General features: G+C 41.8%; 2 protein-coding genes across 4 annotated transcripts in view; both read right to left on the bottom strand.

Moving 5' to 3' along the window:
- Nucleotides 1-6,155, bottom strand: part of erap2 (endoplasmic reticulum aminopeptidase 2) — an 11,138-nt gene extending 4,983 nt beyond the window's left edge. The window contains exons 1-11 of one of the 3 annotated variants that reach the window (XM_046035689.1): nt 5,873-6,155; nt 2,799-3,191; nt 2,482-2,692; nt 2,211-2,380; nt 1,943-2,081; nt 1,727-1,861; nt 1,502-1,622; nt 1,221-1,375; nt 909-1,022; nt 668-799; nt 213-344 (exon numbers count right to left, since the gene is read on the bottom strand). In XM_046035689.1, coding sequence (XP_045891645.1) covers nt 213-344; nt 668-799; nt 909-1,022; nt 1,221-1,375; nt 1,502-1,622; nt 1,727-1,861; nt 1,943-2,081; nt 2,211-2,380; nt 2,482-2,692; nt 2,799-2,968 — 1,479 coding nt within the window. In that variant the 5' untranslated portion in view covers nt 2,969-3,191; nt 5,873-6,155. Of the gene's footprint in view, nt 1-212; nt 345-667; nt 800-908; nt 1,023-1,220; nt 1,376-1,501; nt 1,623-1,726; nt 1,862-1,942; nt 2,082-2,210; nt 2,381-2,481; nt 2,693-2,798; nt 3,192-3,823; nt 3,847-5,872 lie in introns of those variants that run through there. The other 2 variants (XM_046035691.1, XM_046035690.1) reach the window with 2 other exon arrangements.
- A 325-nt stretch (nt 6,156-6,480) lies between these two features.
- Nucleotides 6,481-15,650, bottom strand: rgmb (repulsive guidance molecule BMP co-receptor b). The gene is made up of 3 exons (XM_046035692.1): nt 15,170-15,650; nt 10,716-11,263; nt 6,481-8,992 (listed from the first exon to the last, which is right to left on the bottom strand). Exons 1-3 carry the CDS (start codon nt 15,285-15,287, stop codon nt 8,234-8,236), a joined length of 1,425 nt encoding a protein of 474 aa, XP_045891648.1. The 5' UTR covers nt 15,288-15,650; the 3' UTR covers nt 6,481-8,233.
- Between the last annotated feature and the right edge of the window lie 6,375 nt (nt 15,651-22,025).

Raw genomic sequence — 22,025 nt, 5'->3', positions numbered from 1 at the left:
TCATATGATGTGATTTTCTGGAATTTTCTTTGGGATTCTGTCTTTCACTGTTAGAATGTACATATGATTAAAATTGTAGATTGTTGCATTCTTTGTAAGTGGGCAAACCTGCAAAATCAGCAAGGGGTCAAATACTTTTTCCCCCCACTGTACATGACTATGACAAAGGGATATACAGTGCATTTCACAATTAATGTAATTTGTGTTTTTACATTGGCAAGACTGTCCCACAGGTCCTGGTTGTGTGCATTTCTGTAGCTGTATTTGCGGAGATATCGAACTATCCCACTCTGGAACACGTCATCTGTCAGAAAGTGTCTCAGCATGTGCAGGAGACATGCTCCCTGGTGGGAGAGAGAGAAAATGGGCCATGACTGGGCATACTGTGGGTTGGTATCAAAGCAGTTTGAATGCTGTTCAAGTCATGAATGTGAAAAATATTAGATTTTCTGTTACAATATCAATATAGAGATCAATAGTTACGCAGTCACAAGTGTGTGTTTAGAGGCTGTTTTCCATCAGTTTCAAACATGACCAGGCCAATCAGAACTTGTAACAGAAATAATGTTATTTATTTATCTTTGATGTTGATTTCTACAGCTAATAAACTATTGTGTATGTATGTGTAAGCCTCTTTGTGACACATGTACTGGAAGTATAAGCATACTTTGTCATAGGACACTGTATCAAACATCTGTTTGATCTGAGTGGGGTTCTCTGCTGGGCTGGATATGGGACGAGAGGAGTTCAACGAATCATGACCAACTGCTGCAAAACAGGTATGCAGTAGATATTCCTCCTGCAAGATTGTACACAGAACAGCATCATCAGTACTCTCTCCCAAGCCTAATATTAATCTACCACTATTAATCACATAAATTGATTCTCAGATTAAGCAAAGCACATACCACTTTGAGGTCGGGGTAGGTGGCCTCCACTGAAATGTACTCCATATATCTGGCAAATCCTTCATTCAGCCAGATATCGTTCCACCACTCCATTGTCACCAAATTACCAAACCACTGTAGACAAGAATTTCAGAACTCTATATTGACTAGTTATGTAATGATTTGAGCTATGAGCATCTGGGGGATATATTGCTAGTATAGGTCACAACAATGGGACATGTCAATCCCCAAACACACACATACACATACACACACACACACACACACAAGATCCTGAATGTCATTAGAGTGCAGAAGCAGTGTCACACTCACCTGATGGGCGAGCTCATGGCCAATCACCATAGTAACCCAGAGTTTATCAGAAACGGAGGAAGTGAGGGGATCAAAGAGAAGGCTGGTCTCTCTGTAGGTAGTCAATCCCCAGTTCTCCATCGCACCAGACTGGAAGTCTGGAATAGCTATCAAGTCTGAGAGAGGGAAAACACGGGTCAGGGGACAGAAAGTGAGGGGGTAAAGAGGGGGAATTGACTGACAATATGTGAGTGGGAAAAATGCTGTGTGGCTTAGTTACAGAAAAACTAAACAAAGGGTACCTTGTTTGGGTAGAGGATAGTGGATGTTGAAATACTCCTCATAGAAGTCTAGCATTTTGACAGCAACCTCCAGGGCGTAGTGGGTTTGCAGCCACTTCTCAGGGGCGGCATAGATGGAAACCTACAGATACACAACAGTGCATGAAAAATGAAAAAATGTCACTGAGAAAGTCATATTGTTGACGAGAAAAGAAGGAAATTAAAATATCATCAGGGAGACCACACCTGTACCCCAGAAGATGTTGTTGCTGTGACAGATTTGAAGTCACAGATGACAAAAGCTACAAGGTATGTGCTCATCTTTACACTTGCATCAAACTGGTCCTCAAGTAGGCCATCGTTTACCTCAACTGTCTTGATCTGAAATACACAGACAATTTATTGCAACCATTTTTCACACATTTGAACATATGTGATAATTAGTATATATGCAACACTCACCACAGGCATGTTGGACAAAGAAATGTACTCTGGGCTCCGCCTTATCCGTACAGAGAAGTTGGCTTTGAAGCTTGGCTCATCGAAACAAGGGAATGCCATCCGAGCACTCGTGGGCTCAAAGTGAGTTGAAGCTAAGATTCTGAAAAGAGACATCAGGACATATTTTTTATTGTATTGTATAGTCAACAAACTATACTGTTGTTGGACCCTCCATGTATGTGTTGGATATTTTACCAAGCCTGCTGTGAAACAATCTTTCCAGTCTTACCTGGTCTGTCCCGCACTGGTTCTGTAGGTGCTCTTAGAGAAGCCATAGAAGCCATCTGCTATTTCAGCCCCAAACTCAATATACAGAAAGTACTTTTGCCCACTGCTGAGCACCCTGGGAGAGAAAATGCCAATCTGCTCATGGGAAGGGTTATGAAGCACCGGAAGAACCTATGAAGAGAAAAGCAGGATATATTCAATTATTTCCAAGTGCTAAGTGAATAAGAAATGAAGATAAGTTGGGTCCAATGTAAGTAACAATGATAAATAACCTGTAGCTCTGCATTTACAGCTACCTGGTCAGACAGATGAGTGAGGTCCTGGTCCAATATAGTCGCCTTGGAGATCTGCAGACCCTTGCTGTGTAATACAACCCAGTTTGTGTTGTTCTGGACATCAATCTCAATCTGCACTGAGCCAGTGAAAGTGAGACTTGTGAGGTTGGGGTGCAGGAGGAGGTGGTAGTGAAGAGGAATGATGTACCTAAGAGAAATAAATGTATTGTTTTTTTAATCAACAACTCAAAAACAGAGGTCAACCAATTTTCTAGTCAATTTATTGTATGAAACAAAAGTAGTGTGAAGAGTACCTTGGCAGGCGAAGACGGCTCCAAGGGAAGGACAGATTACCAGTATCCAAAGGAGACTGTTCTCCCTTGGGGTGAGGAGGGCTTGATGCTGGTTGTGAACTGTGGGTGGGCTGAGATCCAACCAGAGACACGTGGAATAGAGACAGCGCTAACAGCCTCACCAAGACCATTGTAGAGGAAATTACTTTTAACCACTGATTTGAAGAAAAAAAAGCTAAACAGTGTGACAGGCTGACAGCTATTATTGAACTTGGTCACATCCCAAACATGAGCAGCGATGAAGGACCACCTGATGTGGGTGCTGAATGCCTGCCGAGATGATTTGTCCAGGTGTCACACTATCAGAATATGGCTCATGAATCAAAAATGTCTCAGGACCTTTTTTTCTTGAACCTGAAATACATTAGAGTAGGATTAAGCAAACGCAACATACAGTACATCTCTTAATGAAACATTTATACCACCTAAAAGTCCAATCAAAAATGTTAATAGTCTCACCAATGGAGAACTTCCTGCTCAACAAATTCACTCACATAGCTCACAATGTAGCAAACGTCTTATTTCACCTGTTTCTACCTATGGTAAAGGTGTTGCAAGGTGACAGTTCTGGACCTTGTAAGCGTCCCACATGAATTCTGTTGAGCAGTTAATTCTTACAAACTGAGCTGTGTTTATATTTTAGGGCCTCATCCACGACACAAAAGAAGGAGGCTCAAACATGTGACAGACGAACCACATGATTTTCCATGCGGACAAAACAAGATGAGGACACAGCTATAACTGTAAGGTGACAACAGCTGCAGGAGTATAACTGCAGTTCAAATCAGGCTGCATACAAAGGCAGCAGTTGTGCTGTGCCATGCTGTTAAGATGAACATTATGTTAGTTACAACAATCCACAAGTTCACCAGTAATGGAACAAATTCTTATTAAGATTGCAGTAAGTAAAGTAACGCGTGTCTTGGATCTGCTTTAGAGACCGTGTTTTAACAGAATCAATTCGCTGCAAATATCAAAAGCTTTACCTCGCTCATTTTGGCTTCATCATCCTTCCTTCATGTCCCTGCTGTTTCACTTTCACTTTTAAGCTCCCGCCCACTGCAGCAATAAGGTCAAAGCTGAAGCAAAAAACCCCACTTGTGTGTGTGTGTGTGTGTGTGCAGGTGTTGTCTAATGTGCTGGGTATGTTGATATGATCAGTTTCTTACCTCAGATCTAACAGCCATTGGCAGGTGCTTTTCTCCAGTTGTTTAAATGACTCTTCACTGACTTTCTAATGTCCACATTACTGTACTGTCCTCAGCTTTCTCCCTCTTTATAAAGGCATATAAAGCCTCATTTGTGTGAGAGCTCACACTCTCTCTCTCCCTCTCTCTGTGTGTGCGTGTGTTTGTTTGTATGTGTTGAGGTCGGGGGTGAAGGGAGGGGGGTCCATTGTTAGTATAAGGTCACAACAATGAGACATGTCAATCCCCCACAATGCAGCAGTGCCCCTGGCAAAGCCAAATGGCATGCCCCCATTTCACACACTCACATATACACAAGGTGCACAAACACACACACACACACACACACACACGCAAACAAGGCAGTGATCACTGAAGCTACTTTAACTATAGCAGACATGACTGAGCCATCCAGGGGTCTATTTTACCTTCCTATCATTTATTTATGGACTGGTAAGAGATTTTAATTTCTAATGCATGATTATAATGTATATTGATTCAGTAGTTAAGAAAATTCCAAATTATTGTTTGGTGAAAATCACTAGTCGAAAATATTGACTCTTCAGAGGGACTTTTAGTTTTTTTATTTAGAGCCTGACCACCATATTTAAGTTTAATCTGTGGCTCTTGAAAGTTAAGTAAAGTCAAGTTAATATTATTTATATATCCCAAAATCCCAAATTTGAGATTTGAAATCTGTACAACATACAAACCCTCTCCTCAGGTTTTTGTGTAATATTGACTCCTTCTACTGGAGGTACTACATGAAACTCACAAAGATTGATTAGCTTTTAAGACTGCAGCACACATTTGTAGTTGTATCTGGCAACGATGTTAAATGCATGAAAAATGTAATTATGAACTGTTATACTTTATGTATTTATTTTTTCTTTTCTTATAAGCCAAACAGCAAACATGTCATTTTTAAGCCAAATCATAATTACAGCTACTATAGATTTTCTGTACTTCATTGCAATGTTGTGTTTGAACAAAAAAAGCATAGCCTCCTGTTAGAGAACCAAGACTTCTGCCCATTTCATATGTCTCTTTGTTAAAATGTGATCATCCTCATGTTGTCCTCCATTATCTTGCAGGAGGGGTAGAGGGTGATGTGCTTGCATCTCTGGCCCCTCCAGTCCACCTGTCAGGGGAACGGCTGGGCTGGACCCTGCTGATCTGTATGGTGAGTGACTTCAGGAGAGGCCACCTAGAGGTCAGCTGGACGTCACAGTCAGAAGGCCACATGTCCAGCTCACCATACAGCGTTGCTGTAAACAGGAAGAATCGTGGCCACAGCGCTGTGGCAATCATCACAGTGGCAACCAGTGACTGGCCATCGTACAGTTGCTCTGTGAGTCACAGACGACACTCAAAAGTCAGGAAACACCACACCACCTCGTCAGGTAGGAAATTAGCTGATCGTGTGAGTATACCAGAATCTTAAATTTGGTTTTGTTATTTCTACACATAAAGGTAACTTATTTTTATTAAATTCTATTATTTAACTTTACTTTTAATATATTTGTATAATTTCAGATCATCAAGCCAACATCTGCTATGAATATGAAGAGACAGAAGGTACATTTTAATTGTGTGCAAACAGTTTTTTAAAACTCCCTGTGGTTCATGTTGTAACTTATGTTGGTCTGTGTGGTTTGATCTCCAGATGTTGGTCTGTGGACAAACACAGTTGTTGTCCTGGTTATGAGACTGCTTCTCATGAAGATCATCGTCTTTAACTCTTTGATGACCACTTATGTTGTTATTAAGTGGTAAGAGGATGAGTTTGTGTGCTTTATTTGGACTAAAGTGCCAGCAATGAAAAAATAGTAAAAAGTTTTCACTCACCTTCATTGTGCTGAGTGTAAAAAATTTGTTTTAACTCATATATTGTTTCAAAGATTGTAACAATATATTTGACTTTTAGATGGTTGGAAACAGAGGGCTTCTGATGCACCGTGTGACCTTGAAAAGAAAATCAACCCAGAGAGGGGAACTTCTGCACATTTCTGCACTGGAATAAGCTGAGCGTAGTACATCCTTGTCGTTCGCTTTGTGAAAATGGTCCTTTACTGAGTTTTGGATTGGAATAGACCCACTGTCAAGCTCACAGGAGTAACAGGTCTCAAATGCTACAAACCTATGCTGCTCCTTTTTCAGCCTTTTGTCATTGACATCCCAGGTGTTGTCAATTGTGGCAGTTGAAGACAGATTGTGTTTGTGAGGCCAAGCCTGGTATCTGATCAAAACCTAACCTCAGACAGATGGGTTAGTGCACATACTGTTGTATATATGTGTGTGAGCCGTGTGTATTCTTATTCTTGTTTAATTATTAGTTCCTTGAATTATTAAAAATATTATGGGGAAAACTTGGTGTAAGGTTTTTGGAAGTTTACAAATAATTTCACATCCTTATTTTGGCTTTTCAAATGTCTGCGACATTAAGAAACAGGAAGTAAGCTTGGACCATTTTGACTTTATTGTTTCTTAAATAAAACACTTGCACACAGTTTTTTCCTCGTTTTTTTGAACGCCTTGAGTAACACACTGACATAGCAACAGAGCACCACTAAGTGGCAGTACAATCACATCTGACATTTTTTAAATTATTATCCAACAGCAAGAATATGGAGCTTAACTTCCTCTACAGGACACTACGTTCATAAATAAGTTAATAAGTAAGTATTTCAACATTGACCCGCCACTCTTTACCAAACTGACACTCACACATGATGTAAGAGATCACAATGTCAAAACTGAGATTAAGTTTATATGGCCAACCAAATGGGGCACAATTACACAGAATGTTTCATGTTAAAAAGGCTCATAGCCCTCATCCTAAGGGTTGGCATTTCTATCAGGTATCAAATACATTTCCCACAACACACTGCTGGAGCGCTTAACTCAGCAGACAGTGTGGTAAAGTTTTCTCAGTGATTTGCAGTGTTTTGTCTACACTCCAGTATCTTACACGTATCCCAGTAAGGAGCAGCTCGTCAATTCTGGCAGTAGGAGTAAAACAGTCTACAGTAGCAACTTCTGAAACAGGGGAGAGAGAGTGTGAGGGGTAGATGGGTGCTGGTTTGGTGGTGAGTTATGATTTCCTTTGTTCATCAAAACCATACAGTATCTGTCTTTGGCGGAAATTAATACAAGAATGCAGTGAGCAACATACATGAGCCAGTATCATCACAGCCTCCTGGCAAGGTGGGAATACCTCCAACATGAATCTCAGAGGAAATAAAAAAAAAACATCCAAGCATGTCACCAACTAGTAAAAAACAAAAAACACTGACACAGCCACACACACACACACACACACACACACACACATTCATACATTCACACACACAAACACACAGACACACACATATTTGAAATCAGGACTGATAAAAAACAACAAATTCATACAGCAACAAAACTACTGTACTGATGGCATTTGCTGTGACAATAATTATAATACATTCAAAAGAGAACAACTCACATTGACTGACTTAAAATGACACGCTGAGTCAAATCAGCTACTGGAAGAACGATGCATTTTAACAAAAATGGCAGCTCCTTCTATTTGACAGACTTACTTTTTACTTTGAAAGGCTCAAAAATCTAATTATAGATGGTCTCCAAAATGTGAGCTTTCTGAGACTTTGGTGGAGGACAGTAAGTGAGAAGAAGAAACACTGATGTGGATTTGTTAAAAAAAACTAAATAAAGTGCTTCTGTTAAAAACAAACATCCTCTGTCTGAGGCATTAAAGAAAGATCACATTTAATGAATTTAAAAAAACAAACTACGCCATTACATTGTGCACTGAAGACAAGCTATTTACAGTTTGGAGTGTATATCCACACACTCAATTCACCCACACAGGTACATTTGTGTCATTGTCAAGGGTCCTAGCCAAAAATGAAGACAGACTGCAAAAGCCATCATCACATCTCCTGTGTTATTCCCCAGAGGGCTGAATCTGCCAGGTAAGATGCAATTAGTGTTGCCAACTCCTGTGCCCACTGGGAGGTCTGCCACCTCTTCTACAAAAACACAGGTTCCCAGTAACTGTCCAGACAGCTGTTTCCTCTCTACATGAGAGAGGAATCAGTGCTCAGTATCAGTGCTCAGCAAAGAAACTCACAAAACTCTCTTTCTAGTGCACACACATACACAAGCCTGCACCCATGCAGGCACACACAAAGACTCCCTCTCCAGCTCTTACATCAAGGCCCCGCTGAGGGCACACAGCAGGAGCAGAGTGAGCCATCTGATAGGTTGAGAAGCAAAGTGGAAGGTAGAGGTGGCAGAGCCGCGAGGGTAGATCCTCCATCTATCCCGGTGAGGGTGGAGACTCTCCATGTCCTTCAGCGCGCTGTACGCCGCCACTGTGAAGTTAGCATCCCCGGTGGTCAGGAGATCAAACACGCAGGAGTGGAAGTAAATGTCCTGCACCTCCAGCTGCTCCCTGCAGCGTTCCTTCGCCCCCTCCACACCAAAAACCTGCATGGCAGCGTAGGGGGATGCTTGTGTCTGTGAGGAGTAGCTAGGCCGACGCAGCTGTTGAAGCTGTAGGCCGAGTGCAGGAGGGGAGGGGGGCAGGGGAAGGTGCCCTGCTTGGTCAATTCTTTCTCCGCTGGGGCAGCCGTTCAGACAGAGCTGCAGGTCCTGGGTGGCATCATAGGCCTGAGCCAGCTCCTCAGGGATCCGTACTGCCAGGGTCAGGTAGTGGCCCAGCTGGCGAACGATTACAGTTACACCGATGTAGCCGGCGTGCAGCTCCACATGGTGCCCCGGGCTGCGCTCAGAGATCCACAGAGCTCGGACCTTCCCAGTTGTACCGTCTGCACTTGCAGAAGTGTGGATCGGGTCTCCACTGCTCACAGTTCCATCATCAAAGGCAGCAGGGAGGTTGTCTGTGACGGCCTGGTAAACCCTCTGGTCTGTACAACCCTCATAGGGCTTGAAGATGATGGTGATCTGGAGCGAGGGAGAGAGGGAGCATCGGGTAAGATGTAGAGACATTTTACATGTTCAATGGATGAACAATTTTAAAATGCAAGTATTGATACAGAGTTCACAGTTACCAGGTCAATTTTGTAGATATAGTACCAGCACAACTTTCATCAGGGAGAAGAGTGGAGCAGAATCAATTGGTCAATTAATCGATTAGTCAATTGAAAGAAAATGAATCTTCAGCTATTTTCAGCCACTCGAGTGTGATGATTTGCAGCTTTTCTTTGTCATATATGATAAGCAATTAAATATGTTTCACGGTTATTTTTCACTATTTTTAGTAAAGGGTTAACCAGTTAACTGAGAAAATAATCCTTACATCATGAAACAATCAATAATAAAAATAAATGCAGCACCAAATAATTTATTAGTTGATTCACAGAAATTAATCAGCAGCTACTAAAAATGTTTCTTTGTTGACGATTTGCTGTTTTTCTCTGTTTCGTATTGTTGTATCTTTTGGTTGCATAAAACTGAAACCTGCACTTTCACTATTTTCTGACAATTCATAGACTAAACCATTAATCCCGTTACACAGGTTATTGACTCTCATCACACTACATTTGAGAAATGACTAAATTACTTTTTAACAAGTTGCAATTTGACACAGCTATGCAAACATGCTGACACATGCACACACACACACACACACACACACACACACACACACACACACCTCCAGTGGTGAGTGGAGGCAGTGCTGGATGCAGGGTGTGGTGTGAACATTACGGTTAGCACTAGCATCATAGTTCCGGTGAATGGCTGCTTTGTTCACATGACAGCCATGAGGAATGAGGCCTGGCAGGCCATTAAGCCTGGAGGGCTGTTAATGTATGTGTGTGTGTGTGTGTGTGTGTGTGTAAGAGTGTGTGTGTCCCTAATAATCGTGACTAATAACTTGCCCCACCTCTGACACAAGGTCAAATCTATAGCTCCACAGTGTAGCAACCCTACTATTTGCTTAGTGTGTGTGTGTGCGTGTGTTTCTGCCAGTGTGTGACTAAGTGTATGCATGGGTGTGTATGTGTTTTAATAATTAAAGCTATCGACTAAGCTAGAGATGGCAGATCATCGGGGGAAACATCAACAAAGCTTCTTTAACACCACAAAGATCACCTTGTGTGGCTCGTCATCCATTTGGTGGTGTGTGTGTGTCTTTTTTATCATTAAGGGATAAGGCCCTTTAACACACAGTGCTTTAAGCTGAGTGCAAGGAGTGCCACTTATGAGACACACACGCACACAAATACTTGCAAACACACACATAAGTAAACAGAAGGTCCTTTCACACATCACACTCCATGTTATTAGAGGTCAGGCTATATGCAGCCATTAACCAAGTTATGTTTCCAACACGGCTTCAGTCACAGGAGAAAGAAACACAAGAGACACAGAGAAGGAGACAGACAGAGAGAGAATAGTAGGGCAAGAAGTGCAAGGGTGTTTTCCAGCCTCACATTGATAACATTTGTTACACCGAGGCACATACATATATATATATATATATATGAAAAGCAACTTAGATGTCATTATAGAAAATGTTCCTCTCTCTAACACACACACACACACACAGAGAAATAAACTAGATTACACCAGCTGCTCTCACTTAGGGAACTCTTTCAGCCTTAATAACAGGAAATTAGACCCCATTTCTCTTTGCTTCCCTTTATAATAGTCCTTTTCTCACCTTATTGGTTGCTGTGGCACTGGAACCAGGTACCACTGGAACATTAGTGACCTGTACTGACAGATAGTCATTATCGATGAGGGGCCATGCCCCCTCTACCTTACAAGTCTGGAAGCTGTCCTTAAATGTCCTCAAGTGTGGGTCTCCGAACAGCCCGCAGAACAGGTACGAAGGCCGAGAGTGGCTGTGGCTGTGAGCATGGGAGTGTGTGTGTGCATGCCCGTGGGAGTGTGTGTGGGCGTGCTGGGTGCGACTGTGGTAGTTGCAGGGCTCATGGACTACTTCGGGGTGCGTGGAGGAAGTGGGCCCGTCTCTAGAGCAATTCCTCTGGCTCATGAGGTCGGAGATGCCCAGCACAGCCGAGTGGAAGACAAGGTTCCCCCGGCAGGACTTGGCCGTCCTCTGGGTGCAGGCCGAGTACGCACGTAAAGCCTTGCAAAACTCAGTGTGAAAGCCATCCACGGCTGGCGTCAGGTGGGAGGTCAGGGAGACAAAGTCGGTGGTGCACTTCTGGATACGGCACTGAGGGGTGGCTACCTGGCAATGACCTGGAGAGGACAGAGAGAGAGAGATGCAGAAATACTGTTAGCAAAGTGATGTTATAACAGAAACAGTAGTAGTGATATGTGACCAGCTATAACAGCTTTAAAGATTATCATGTGTCAGATAATGCAGGTATGTACTACACTGAGAGCTGGATTTAACACACAGAAGACAGAAGGTTATTGTGTGTAGACAGCTTTGAACTTAAACACACAATGCTACCGGCCTGTTACAATCCAATCTAATAAAATTGGAAAAAGGACCGGCCACTAGTTGAAAGTCTTGAACAATGACCAGTGCAGCTCTGCGAGTGTAATAAACCTGAAGTGTAATAAACCAAAGAGCAGCCAGAGAGAAAAGATAAAAAACGTTTTATCACAATGAGTGAGATAATACTGCTTATATAGCCAGGGAGCACATAACATTATAGACAAAGAGAGCAAGACAATACAAGGTGTGCTGTGCAAACAGACATACTACTATGACTTTGTAAGGCTTATAATGAAATTCTGTGGTTCATTTTTGAGGGTATTTGTGTTTCTGTGTAGCTTTACCAGAGAGAAAATAAAAAATGCAACATTTATTAAACATAACTTCAAATGTGGTCACTTTAATGTTTGTTTACAGCTGACTAATTATTCTGTCCTTGTATACCCATTCTTGGTCCGAAACTGTCCCTGATGTTTTAAATATTGCTACATTTTCTGAATGTAACAAGGGTCAAACCAACCTTTTATATCATAGATCATCAGAGAGGGAGGGAGTTAGAGCAAGCGAGAGATTAGAGACCAGACCTAATGCATCAGTCACAGCATGCTCCTATTAGATTAGGCCAGAGAGAGGCTCTGCAGTGTATGGGCAGCCGCACAAACACACACACACACACACACACACACATGCACACACACACACACACACACACACACACACACACACACAGCTATTTTAGAAAGAATGCTGTTTGTGTTTCTGTTAAATGCACAGTCAGTAATCTACAGATGGTGGTATGATCTCCTTATAGCCAAGCAAAAGCAGAAGGTACATGTTTTTTTTACTGACATCAACAGATTACCTTAATTTCACACCATCACCTAACAACCATACATTTCCACTAACACAATAACACACAAGCAAACAGCACATTCCAGTTCTTCTTTGTACATTTATTTGATTATGGGGCATGAAGGAGTTGGGTGCCACCATTTGGGGGCAGTAGTGCTCTGAGTTTTACAAATCAGGGTGCATGTACAGACCCCCACTCACACCACACTTCAGAATGTCTCTCTTGCCTGTTAAATACTGACACCAACCCACAGACATAAACACACACACACACACACACACAGGCTGTCTTCAATGCTAACCACCACTGTACAGACGGTCTGAGCACTGAGGACACACTGTGTCTTTGACTGGTGCACCAACAGCCTCGTTCTCTACCTCCTATCTGCCCTGCAGTGCCTAAATACCGCTCCCAATCTAATCAGAGTGGGTTTATTCTCTTTCGAAGGGTATCAGAATCATGAACTTCTCTAAAAAACACACAAAAGCACTCATTCACTGACATTTTCCCAGCAGGGTGACACAGCGAGAAGGGAGTCGACGCTGTAACTGAAGGACTTGTGTTCAAATCACTGACTTATATAAAGGTTAAAACCTTTCTGACAACAAGCATCTGCTGAAGTTTCACACCAGCTCCCTTTGTGCTAACCCTGCACTCGTGCCTGCCTGTGAATGAATCCAGCAAAGAGAGGATTTAGAGATGATAATTAATTAATTAATTAACATTCTGGATCAATATTAAAGCACAATTTTGATGTTTTGTTCATCAAGGCTCCCCATGATCTCCGATTTGTACAGCCGTCCCCCTAAGCACGTTTTTCTAAGCTTGCATAGCTGTACTTTCAAAAGAGAATCCAATCTATGAATATAAATAAGCAATTTGTGGTAAGTTGAGCCGAGGAGATGAATACTGAATTGAAGAGAATAAGGAACTCCTCATGTAAGGAACTGATGTACGAGGGTCATTCAACATTTACAGAGTCCCACACCACTGCATGTCACATCAGAATATTAACCTCTCTTTTTCACTCCATCGCGCCCCCCCCCCCCCCCCCCCCCCCCCCCCCCGCTGCCTTTACCATTTCACAGGTCTCGTCCACAGTCATTTCCCTTCATCAGCACTATTCTGATATATCACTATTCAGTTCTCAGCCTTCAGCCCTCTCAGTCTGATTCCCTGGCCGGTCTCCTCGCCCCCAAGTCATCTCTCTTCCCTGCATCCTGAGGCACCCTCTCTAAAATCAGGCAGAGGTCAAAAGATCCACCAGCTGAATCTCTCAGGCTTGGTTTATTCTTTGTTATTGATTCTTTGTCTCCCTATCCGACAGCCTCCTCCAACTTCTCTGATCTCCGGAGATCAGTAAAGGATCTACTGGGATCATCTCTCAACCGAGGGAATGGCTTGTGAAGTGCTTATTGATCACCTTGTTGTGCACACTCTCTCACACACTAAGCTCAAATCACACAAGAAAGCTTTACAGGAGCTCACTACAGCATGCACTCTTTCTCTCTCTCAAGTAGACACTCGGGAGGGGAAACAATAGTCAACAATTCAGACCTTCCGGCCTCCCTATCTAAGCAGACACATGGAGCTGACGGAGCGACAGTGAAATATGTCTGAATACCTTGAAATGTACAAGTTCTAACAAATAAAACATTGTTTGGCTAAACAGACTAAATAATACACATTCTTTCCAGGTGACGCACATGTAGCAGAAGGTGCCAAGAGGGTCTTTAACGTGAAGTAGGTCTCTCTGTTCCCACCAGGCTGCGCGCAGAGGCGGTTTTGTCCCGCTGCCTGGGCCGTGTTAAACTAATTACTGGAGGTGTGACTGCTCAACAGACAGCCGCCACAACAGCCGACCCCCTTGCACACACAGCAACACACACAGACAAAAAAAGCTGGTTTCTGGTAAGAGGATCTTATGCTGCTTTTTGCACCAAATGAAAAATGTATGTTTCTACCAAAACTTAACCAACTGAATTTAAAACTAACAAGCAATGCAGTAAAACATGACCTCTGTACAGCCACAGAGTCATATTGTGGGTTTTTTGTCAATAGTCCTTACAAACACCTTATTAACCTTTCAATGAACAGACTCTTCTTTTGTTTGAATTCTTGGTTTTAATTTTTGTCCATCATTTGGCTTATGGCTAACAAATAACCATAAATCAAAGAGATTGCTGGTCAGACATGGATTACTTTATGGTTTTTCATTTAAAGAGTCCCCCTTGTGTAACTGTAATCACTTCAAACTATTTCTTATGATACATTTTATGAATTTGCATAATCCGGCTGAACATAAAATTTATCCTGCAATAGATTTAGTCAGATTTACGACACAGTAAAGCCCTGATCCTAAGTTGGTATGACCTGATGTATGCTGATAGATTCTGTTTTTTCTCCAATATTGTTCTTTGAGGAAAGCTGTAATCTGTTATATATGGACACCAGGAAAAGTAGCCACCTTCTCTTCCCTTCTCTTCCCCTCCTCCATGAGCCATTAAGGGGCAGACAGGAGAATGACGGCCCAGGAGAGAGGAGGAGAAACTCGATCCGTGCTCAGACTGCAGCACTGCCGCTGGAGAGAGAGCCATTGTCAGGCAGCACTGGGCCCAACACAAGGATCGGCCACACAATCATTACAAACGCTTAATAACTAATAATGTCTACCTGATTACAGCTAAATGTAGCATACTTAAAATAAATATTGTTACCGTGGTTATAGTTGGTGCAGCGCACGGCAATAAGTGTGAAATTGGATAACAAAGTGCGTAAAATTGCAGATAAGTTGCGGTTATGACGGAGGGACAGACTAGTTTTGCAGTGTTGAAGTGTAGGTAGTTACCTATGTGAGCACCACAGCAGAGAGCGATGATCAGCAGCAGCAGTGGCCGGAAGCGGCGCACTAGAGACGGGGAGGCGAGGCGCTCAGCCCCGCGGCAACAGCATCCGGCTCTCCCCATCCCCGTCCATGCAGGGCCAGGAGGGGAGAGTGGACAGACCTCCAAAGGACGAGGAGGGGTGGTGTCCAGGCCTTCTCACTTCTTCTTCTTCTTCTTCTTCTTCTTCTTCTTCTTCTTCCTCCTCACTCTTCTCTCCTTCCTCTCCTCCTCGGGTGCGCAGGGGCATGAAAACACAGCTGCTCCGCGGAATGCAGGGCGGAGGTGGTGGAAAGGCAAAGAGAGGAGGAAAACAAAGTACGTGCAGAAGTCACTCCGACGACACTTTTACTTTTCCCCTGCACAAACCCACACCCCACGTGATTGAAGTGCGCTCCCTTCGCGGTCGGACTTGTGCCTTGATTTGTGATCACTCCGTGCTCTCCTCTCTCGTCCCAAACACGCACAATCACATCTCTCTTCGTCACCAGGCCGGGCTTTCTCTTCCACTCCTCCCCTTTCACTTTCTCCTCCTCCTCCTCCTCCTCCTCCTCCTCTGCCCCTCTAACAAATCAATAGAGAATCAACCAAACCCTGCTGGCGGAAAACCCGCCTACCGCGACTCATACACACACGGAGTGTGAGAGCAGTCTACAAAGTAATGAAGAGGCCAGAGATAAAAGTTGTAAAACCTTGGTAAGATGCCATTAAATCATTGTGTGTACCGAAGGTATTTTATTCGGCAGCGTGAAAAGGCTGCCGAATAAAATACCTTCCTACCTAAAAATACCTACCTAAACCAGAGCTTAAGAGATCACCATAGGCTATTTCTTTATAGGCCTTAATAGTTTTTTCCCTCCTGTCTTCATTTCTACTGTATAATAATAATAATAATAATAATAATAATAATAATAATAATAATAGTCCATCCACCTAAACAACAAAAGGAAACATAGGCTACTTAAGTGCCTGAGAGTTGTCATAGAAAAAAAGGGTGCGGTGAGAACCTGCGGTGGATATCTAAATTAGCTTTGCAAACTGTAATAGTTTTTATAATGACATCCCGTTCCCAGACAGATGAATAAAAACCTAAATAAATCGTTTCTGAGGAGCAACATGACATACCATCACAAATCTGTTTCTTGTGAATTTGTAGAGGGAAATGCGATAAAGAACATCTGCATCAGCCTAAACCCACAAAATCAAGACGTTTTATATCCAGTGCAGATCAACATAGACTATATGTTTGACAATGAAGATTTTTTTAAGTGTTTCTGATAAGCAATCTAGCGTTGTAAAAATTACACCCAAAATAATGGCATAATCTGAGGAGTATATTTAGACTTGCAATTCTCCATACTTGCTGTAATTTTTAATGCAGGACAGTTCCCTGTTTTTTAAGATATTAGTCTGCTGCATCAAGCCTTTCTTTCATCCACTGACCAAATGTGCTGGAATGTTCTTTCTGGGAGAAATGTTTCTAATTGGTGGGTAATCACTATCCAGTTGCCAACTCTGTGTTTGATTTCTTGTTTAGGCCTAATGTTTTCTGATGAAACCCTCCAGGAATTAAACATCACACTTTCAACTTTATTTCAAATAATTATGTAGCAGATGGAAAGCATTGTTCACCAACCCTCCTCTGTGGACGTCTGAGGATGAGTTTGTATCTCTGCTCACTTTATTGGCAAAAAGCACAGAACAGAGAACAGAAACATAACAGAACACAATGTGAAGGGAGCGCCTCTGTGACACAAACCAGTCCACACACATAACAACAAACAGACCCTAAACTGTTCACATTGTAGCGATCATAAATCTGTAAAGTCAGAAGAACAAAAGTACAGAAGGTACAAGGTGAGAAGATAGTGTAAACACCCCCCCAGCCATAATGACAGACACTGAACACTGCATACACAGCCAAATACGGTATGCAAAACAGCCTGAACCTTTGCTATCGTTATTGTTCCCTCCACCTAGAACTATAACTCATAAATGAATAACTTCACACCCACAGCAAATGGGCAGCTGTCGCATTTTAAAATGATATCGTCAAAAAGTTGAGCCTGATCCAAACTGCCTTTTTCAACTAAAGGTTGTGGAGTTGGACAGGTTTACACACCCTGGTTGAACTTGTTATGTGTATGTGCGTATGTGTGAATATATGTCAGTATGTGTGTGTGTGTCGCTTCTCTGTGGCTGATATTTTATTTGCTGTGTGTCATAGCCAGGTAGTGTGACTCTGACATGACTCAACTACAGTATATACACTCACATCACTGCCAGGCCATAAGTTTGGTCGTCGCCACTTGTTCCCTGATTGTGTCGGTAAAATAAACACACACAGTCACTGTGAAGCTCATGAGGATTTAACAGTAAATGTGGCCAGAGAAGATGATGTGTGCAACTCAGACAGATATTAGATTATATTAGTTTCCTGTTTGTGCCAGAAAGAAGCCTCTGATCTCACCAGTGAGGATGTGTGTGTGTGTGTGTGTGTGTGTGTGTGTGTGTGTGTGTGTGTCCTTGAGTCAAATCTTGTCAGATGTTGTATTGTAGTGTATGAATGTGTATATAGTTTGTGCCTTTAGAGCAGGCCTGAAAGAGGTTAACATACAAATAGGTGAGAAAGTAAAAGAAACAACTGCTGTACAGGCCACAAAGGTTGGCTGTGAATGGTAAATTAGTACAGTTTTAAGGTTTTTGCAGTTTACTCAAGTATTTCCATTTGATGCTGCTTTATACTTCTACTCCACTATGATTTAGAGGCAAATATTACATGCATGTACATATACATTATATACAGCTAGTTACTAGTTATTTTTCAGATGAAACCCACAATCAGTTCATGAAATGCATTGTTTTAGATTCAACTTCCCAATAGCACAAAAAGTAGTAGGGTTTTTGCTGCTAATATTTGTATACTTTCAATTAAGTAAACATTTTGATTGCAGGTCCTTTACATGTAGTGGAGTATTTTCATTGTTGTACTACTTTTGCTTAAGTTTGAGCACCCTGTTGATTTATAGGGGTTAAGGCCATGAATCACATCTGGTCGGGATCCATTTTTGCATGTCATTTCCACTCTCTCTGCTCGCTCTCTTGCTTTGCTGTTATTTCTATGTCGATCTACCTATGAGAGGTTTTGGACTATATATTTTGAAAACTACATTTTAAATACATGTTTTAATCATATCTGTATTTGATAATAAAGGTTGGCTTTCAAACTAAAATTTCCCTCAACTATTAACTATTAAAAATGTCCCTTAATTATTTTCTGTAATTGTAAAGGTAGCCTAATTATTAGGTAGTTTCACACACGAACAGAATGGTATATTCAACATAATGTTCCATCGTGATCAGCTCATGATACTGACCTATGGCAGGTGCAAGCGAGCCAGCAAGAAAATTCAAAGATACAACAAAATGGCCAAACGTTTGGGAAAGAGAAATGTTGATTCAGGATGCAAGGTCTTTAACCAACAGTGGACAAGTGATGCTGTTTTTGTTCAATGCAAAGAAATGTGATGCTGTTTGTCTCATCTGTCAAGAAACAGTGTCTGTGTTCAAAGGAAACACTCTGAGAGCAGACAAAGTGTCTAAGCTAAAAAGCAGAATCGGCTGTGTTTGTAGGCCAAGCCCAGTTGAACCAGTAATCCAGTTGACTTGGATTTCAGGTAGGCAAACTCATTGGTGAGTTCATCAAGAAATGTATGAATGCTGTTGCGGAGGAGTTGTGCCGCCATACGAAAGCGGTTTTAAATGCAGTGAGTCTGTCCGCAAGTACAATCACCAGATGAATTGAAGAAATGGGGGATAATGTATATGCCCAGCTGCAGGAGAAAGTGAAGAATTAAATTTTTTTACATTAGCACTGGATGAGAGTAATAACCTGCAGGATACAGGACAGGTGCTTATTTTTCTTCATCCTACAAAGTTTCAAAGGTACCATGACAGGGGAGGTTATTTTTGATAAAGTGTGCCAACCAATGGGAGAGCTGGATTTAGGCTGGTCTAAGCTGGCCAGCATCAGGGCTGCCGGGGCTCCTAGTAAGGTTGTTGCGTTGAGGGGAGTCATAGGATGCTTGAATAGATAAATGGAAAAAAGAGGTCTTGTCTCACTGTACTGCGAAGTTCTGAAGTGGGAATCTGTCATGAAGGTGATGGTGTAATGTATAAACTTCTTCAGAGCAAACAGACTTAAACACAGGCAGTTCCAAGCTTTCTCTCCCAGGCAGAGTCTGCTCATGGAGATGTGCTTTACCACACAGAAGTCTGATGGTTAAGCCACGGCAGAGCTTTGAGGCATTTTTATGAGCCCTACCCAAAATCAATGCCTTTCTTCTGACAAAGGGCAAAACTGTCCCAGAACTGATCGACACAGAATGGAAACGGGACCTAGCCTATTTTTTATTCTATTTAACAGATGTGACAGAAATGTTCAAGGGCCTCAACTTGCAACTCCAAGGCAAGGAGAAACTAATATTTGACATGAATTCCCACATAAAAGCTTTTGAGGTGAAACTAGCACTGCTTGTGGGACAAGTGCAAAAGCAAGACTTCACCCATCTCCCGGCTACACAAAGCCTCTTAGCTGAGAAACCAGTGGCCCCATTCCCAGCTGAAAAATCTGTGGAAGCGCTTGGAAATGCTGAAGGAGTGAGCGGCATGTGACGCTAAAAAACTCCACCTTTTCCAGAACCCCTTTGCTGCCAACACTGATGAAGCCCTGCCTTCTTATCAGTCTGAGTTAGAGAACTGTGATGTTCTGAAAGACTCACTTAAACCCAACAGTCTCGCTGAATTCTATGCTGCCCTCTCTGACGAGACATACCCTAACATCAAAAGGCATGCAATGCACCAGCCAGAAGCATCCCGACAGCTCACACTGATTAATATACATAAGTAAGTAAATGTTTTGAATTCAATACCAATGAATATGAAAAAAGGTCATTATGATAGTAATAAAACTCTTTTAATAAGCTATAGACCTATATCTCTTGAAAAGTAAATCTCATTTGTCTGTACGGTGCATAACAAAATAATAAACTAATCTAGCATTAGGAGGCATAATAAATACATTTAAAATGATAATAACATCTCCCCAGTAATACTGGCAGTCATTCCGGCCCAAGTAATTTTCTGTTACAGACTGATCTGGCCCACTAAATCAGGGAATATCTTTTAGAAGAATGGTGTTCATCCCTCCAGTAGAGGTCCAGAGACATGGAGAATGTGTGCTGGCTTGTGGTGGCCCAACACCTTTCTAAGACATTTTATGCATCTTTTTACTTTAATTTGCCATCCAGCTGTACCCCCTGGACACCAAACAATGACAGAAATTAAACAAGCAGCCTTTTAAGACTGACTTTTAAGACAGCTTCTCTGACCAACCTGCCACCACTCTGCAGGATGAAACACACGAGGTGAACATTTCATTTATGCTAACACATCTGAACACAGAGTGGTTAATTTAATTACGTGTGTGTGGTGCTATTTATCAAGACTAATTTCATATTTAATTCTAATCACACATCCGCCTACATAGACACACAGATGTAACCCTAGATAACATATGACGCTATTCAAGGAGTTTAATTCTGCATTTCATACTAATTCATTTAATCAATTACACCACAGCTGAGACCTGGAGATGCTGAAACTAACTCACCCTCCTGCACATACACACACACACACACACACACACACACCTCAACCGAGCTGTTCTGCCTGGTTAGACATGCATTCACTCACTGCGCCTCAAGCACAAAGACAGTCTGTTTCTGAACGTACAGCTTGTCTTCACCGCCACACCTCTGCCTCTCTTCTCCACTTCTACCTCTCTCCACCTCACCCTACCCCAACTCCAAACAGCCCGTCATTCAACAAATGGCTCTCGCAACTCCATGTACACCTGTGTATGCATGTGTGAGTGTGCCAGAGTGTGTAAGTGTTGAGAGTTTGTTGCAAACATGTCAAAGGCCATACTTCTTATCTGAAAGATAAGATGTTGCAATAAATCTCTAATAATCTGTCTCTCTCTCTCTCACACACACACACACACACAGTACAAAAGCTGTACAAAAACGTTAAACTACTCTGTAGAAGCCCGGAATTCAAATTTTACTTAAGTAAAAGTGAGGAAGTGTTTTGAACAAAATTAAAAGTGAAAGTACCATAGAATCGACAATGTCATAGTGTTATGAAAAAATACATGTTATACTACTGGATTAATAATGTGTAAGTAGCATTTTCCAAAACTGTTCTGTATATAACTGAGTCTTAAAACCCTTACTTTCTTAAAACAAAAATAACAAATCATGTTACTGCAGTGACGGTATTGCAACTTCTTATTAATTCTAATGAACTTTAATAACTTAAAACAAGTAAAGTGCATAGTGGCGCTAGAATTATGGAAAACCAAACTTAATCTTAGAAAATACCTGAAACAAATTGATTTGCATGGAAAGCAGGCTAGAACATTCTTACTGCTGTGGTGGATTTTTCAAAATATGTTTTGATAAAATTGGTGAGGAGCCAGTTACAGACTCAAATGACTTCACAAGAAACAGATTTTTGCAGGGAACATATGCATCATGATTTTAAAGAGGATCATATTTTGTACAGAAAATCTTACAGTATTTGGTAAATTAACTGCAGCTATTAAAAAGGGAGTAAAAGTACAATATTCCCTCTGAAGTTGTATTGGAGTAGAACTATAAAGTAGCCTTAAATGGGAAAAAAAGTATAAGTGTCCTTGGTTACATTCCACCACTGCACACATAATATCAAGTTATTCTGTCTCACTCGTTTTCAGTGCCA

Source organism: Micropterus dolomieu, linkage group LG21 (genome assembly GCF_021292245.1).
Source record: "Micropterus dolomieu isolate WLL.071019.BEF.003 ecotype Adirondacks linkage group LG21, ASM2129224v1, whole genome shotgun sequence".
NCBI classification, from domain to species: domain Eukaryota; kingdom Metazoa; phylum Chordata; class Actinopteri; order Centrarchiformes; family Centrarchidae; genus Micropterus; species Micropterus dolomieu.
The sequence above is the reverse complement of the archived record's forward strand: the minus strand, read 5'-3'. Positions and strand labels throughout refer to the sequence as shown.

What these genes read in the sequence shown, in the direction of transcription:
- rgmb (XM_046035692.1), bottom strand. Translation starts at nt 15,287, where the DNA reads ATGGGGAGAGCCGGATGCTGTTGCCGCGGGGCTGAGCGCCTCGCCTCC. An exon ending in CTGCTGTGGTGCTCACATAG is followed by an intron (nt 11,264 to 15,169) that starts GTAACTACCTAC and finishes TGTCCTCTCCAG; the next exon opens with GTCATTGCCAGGTAGCCACC. An exon ending in GTGCCACAGCAACCAATAAG is followed by an intron (nt 8,993 to 10,715) that starts GTGAGAAAAGGA and finishes CCCTCGCTCCAG; the next exon opens with ATCACCATCATCTTCAAGCC.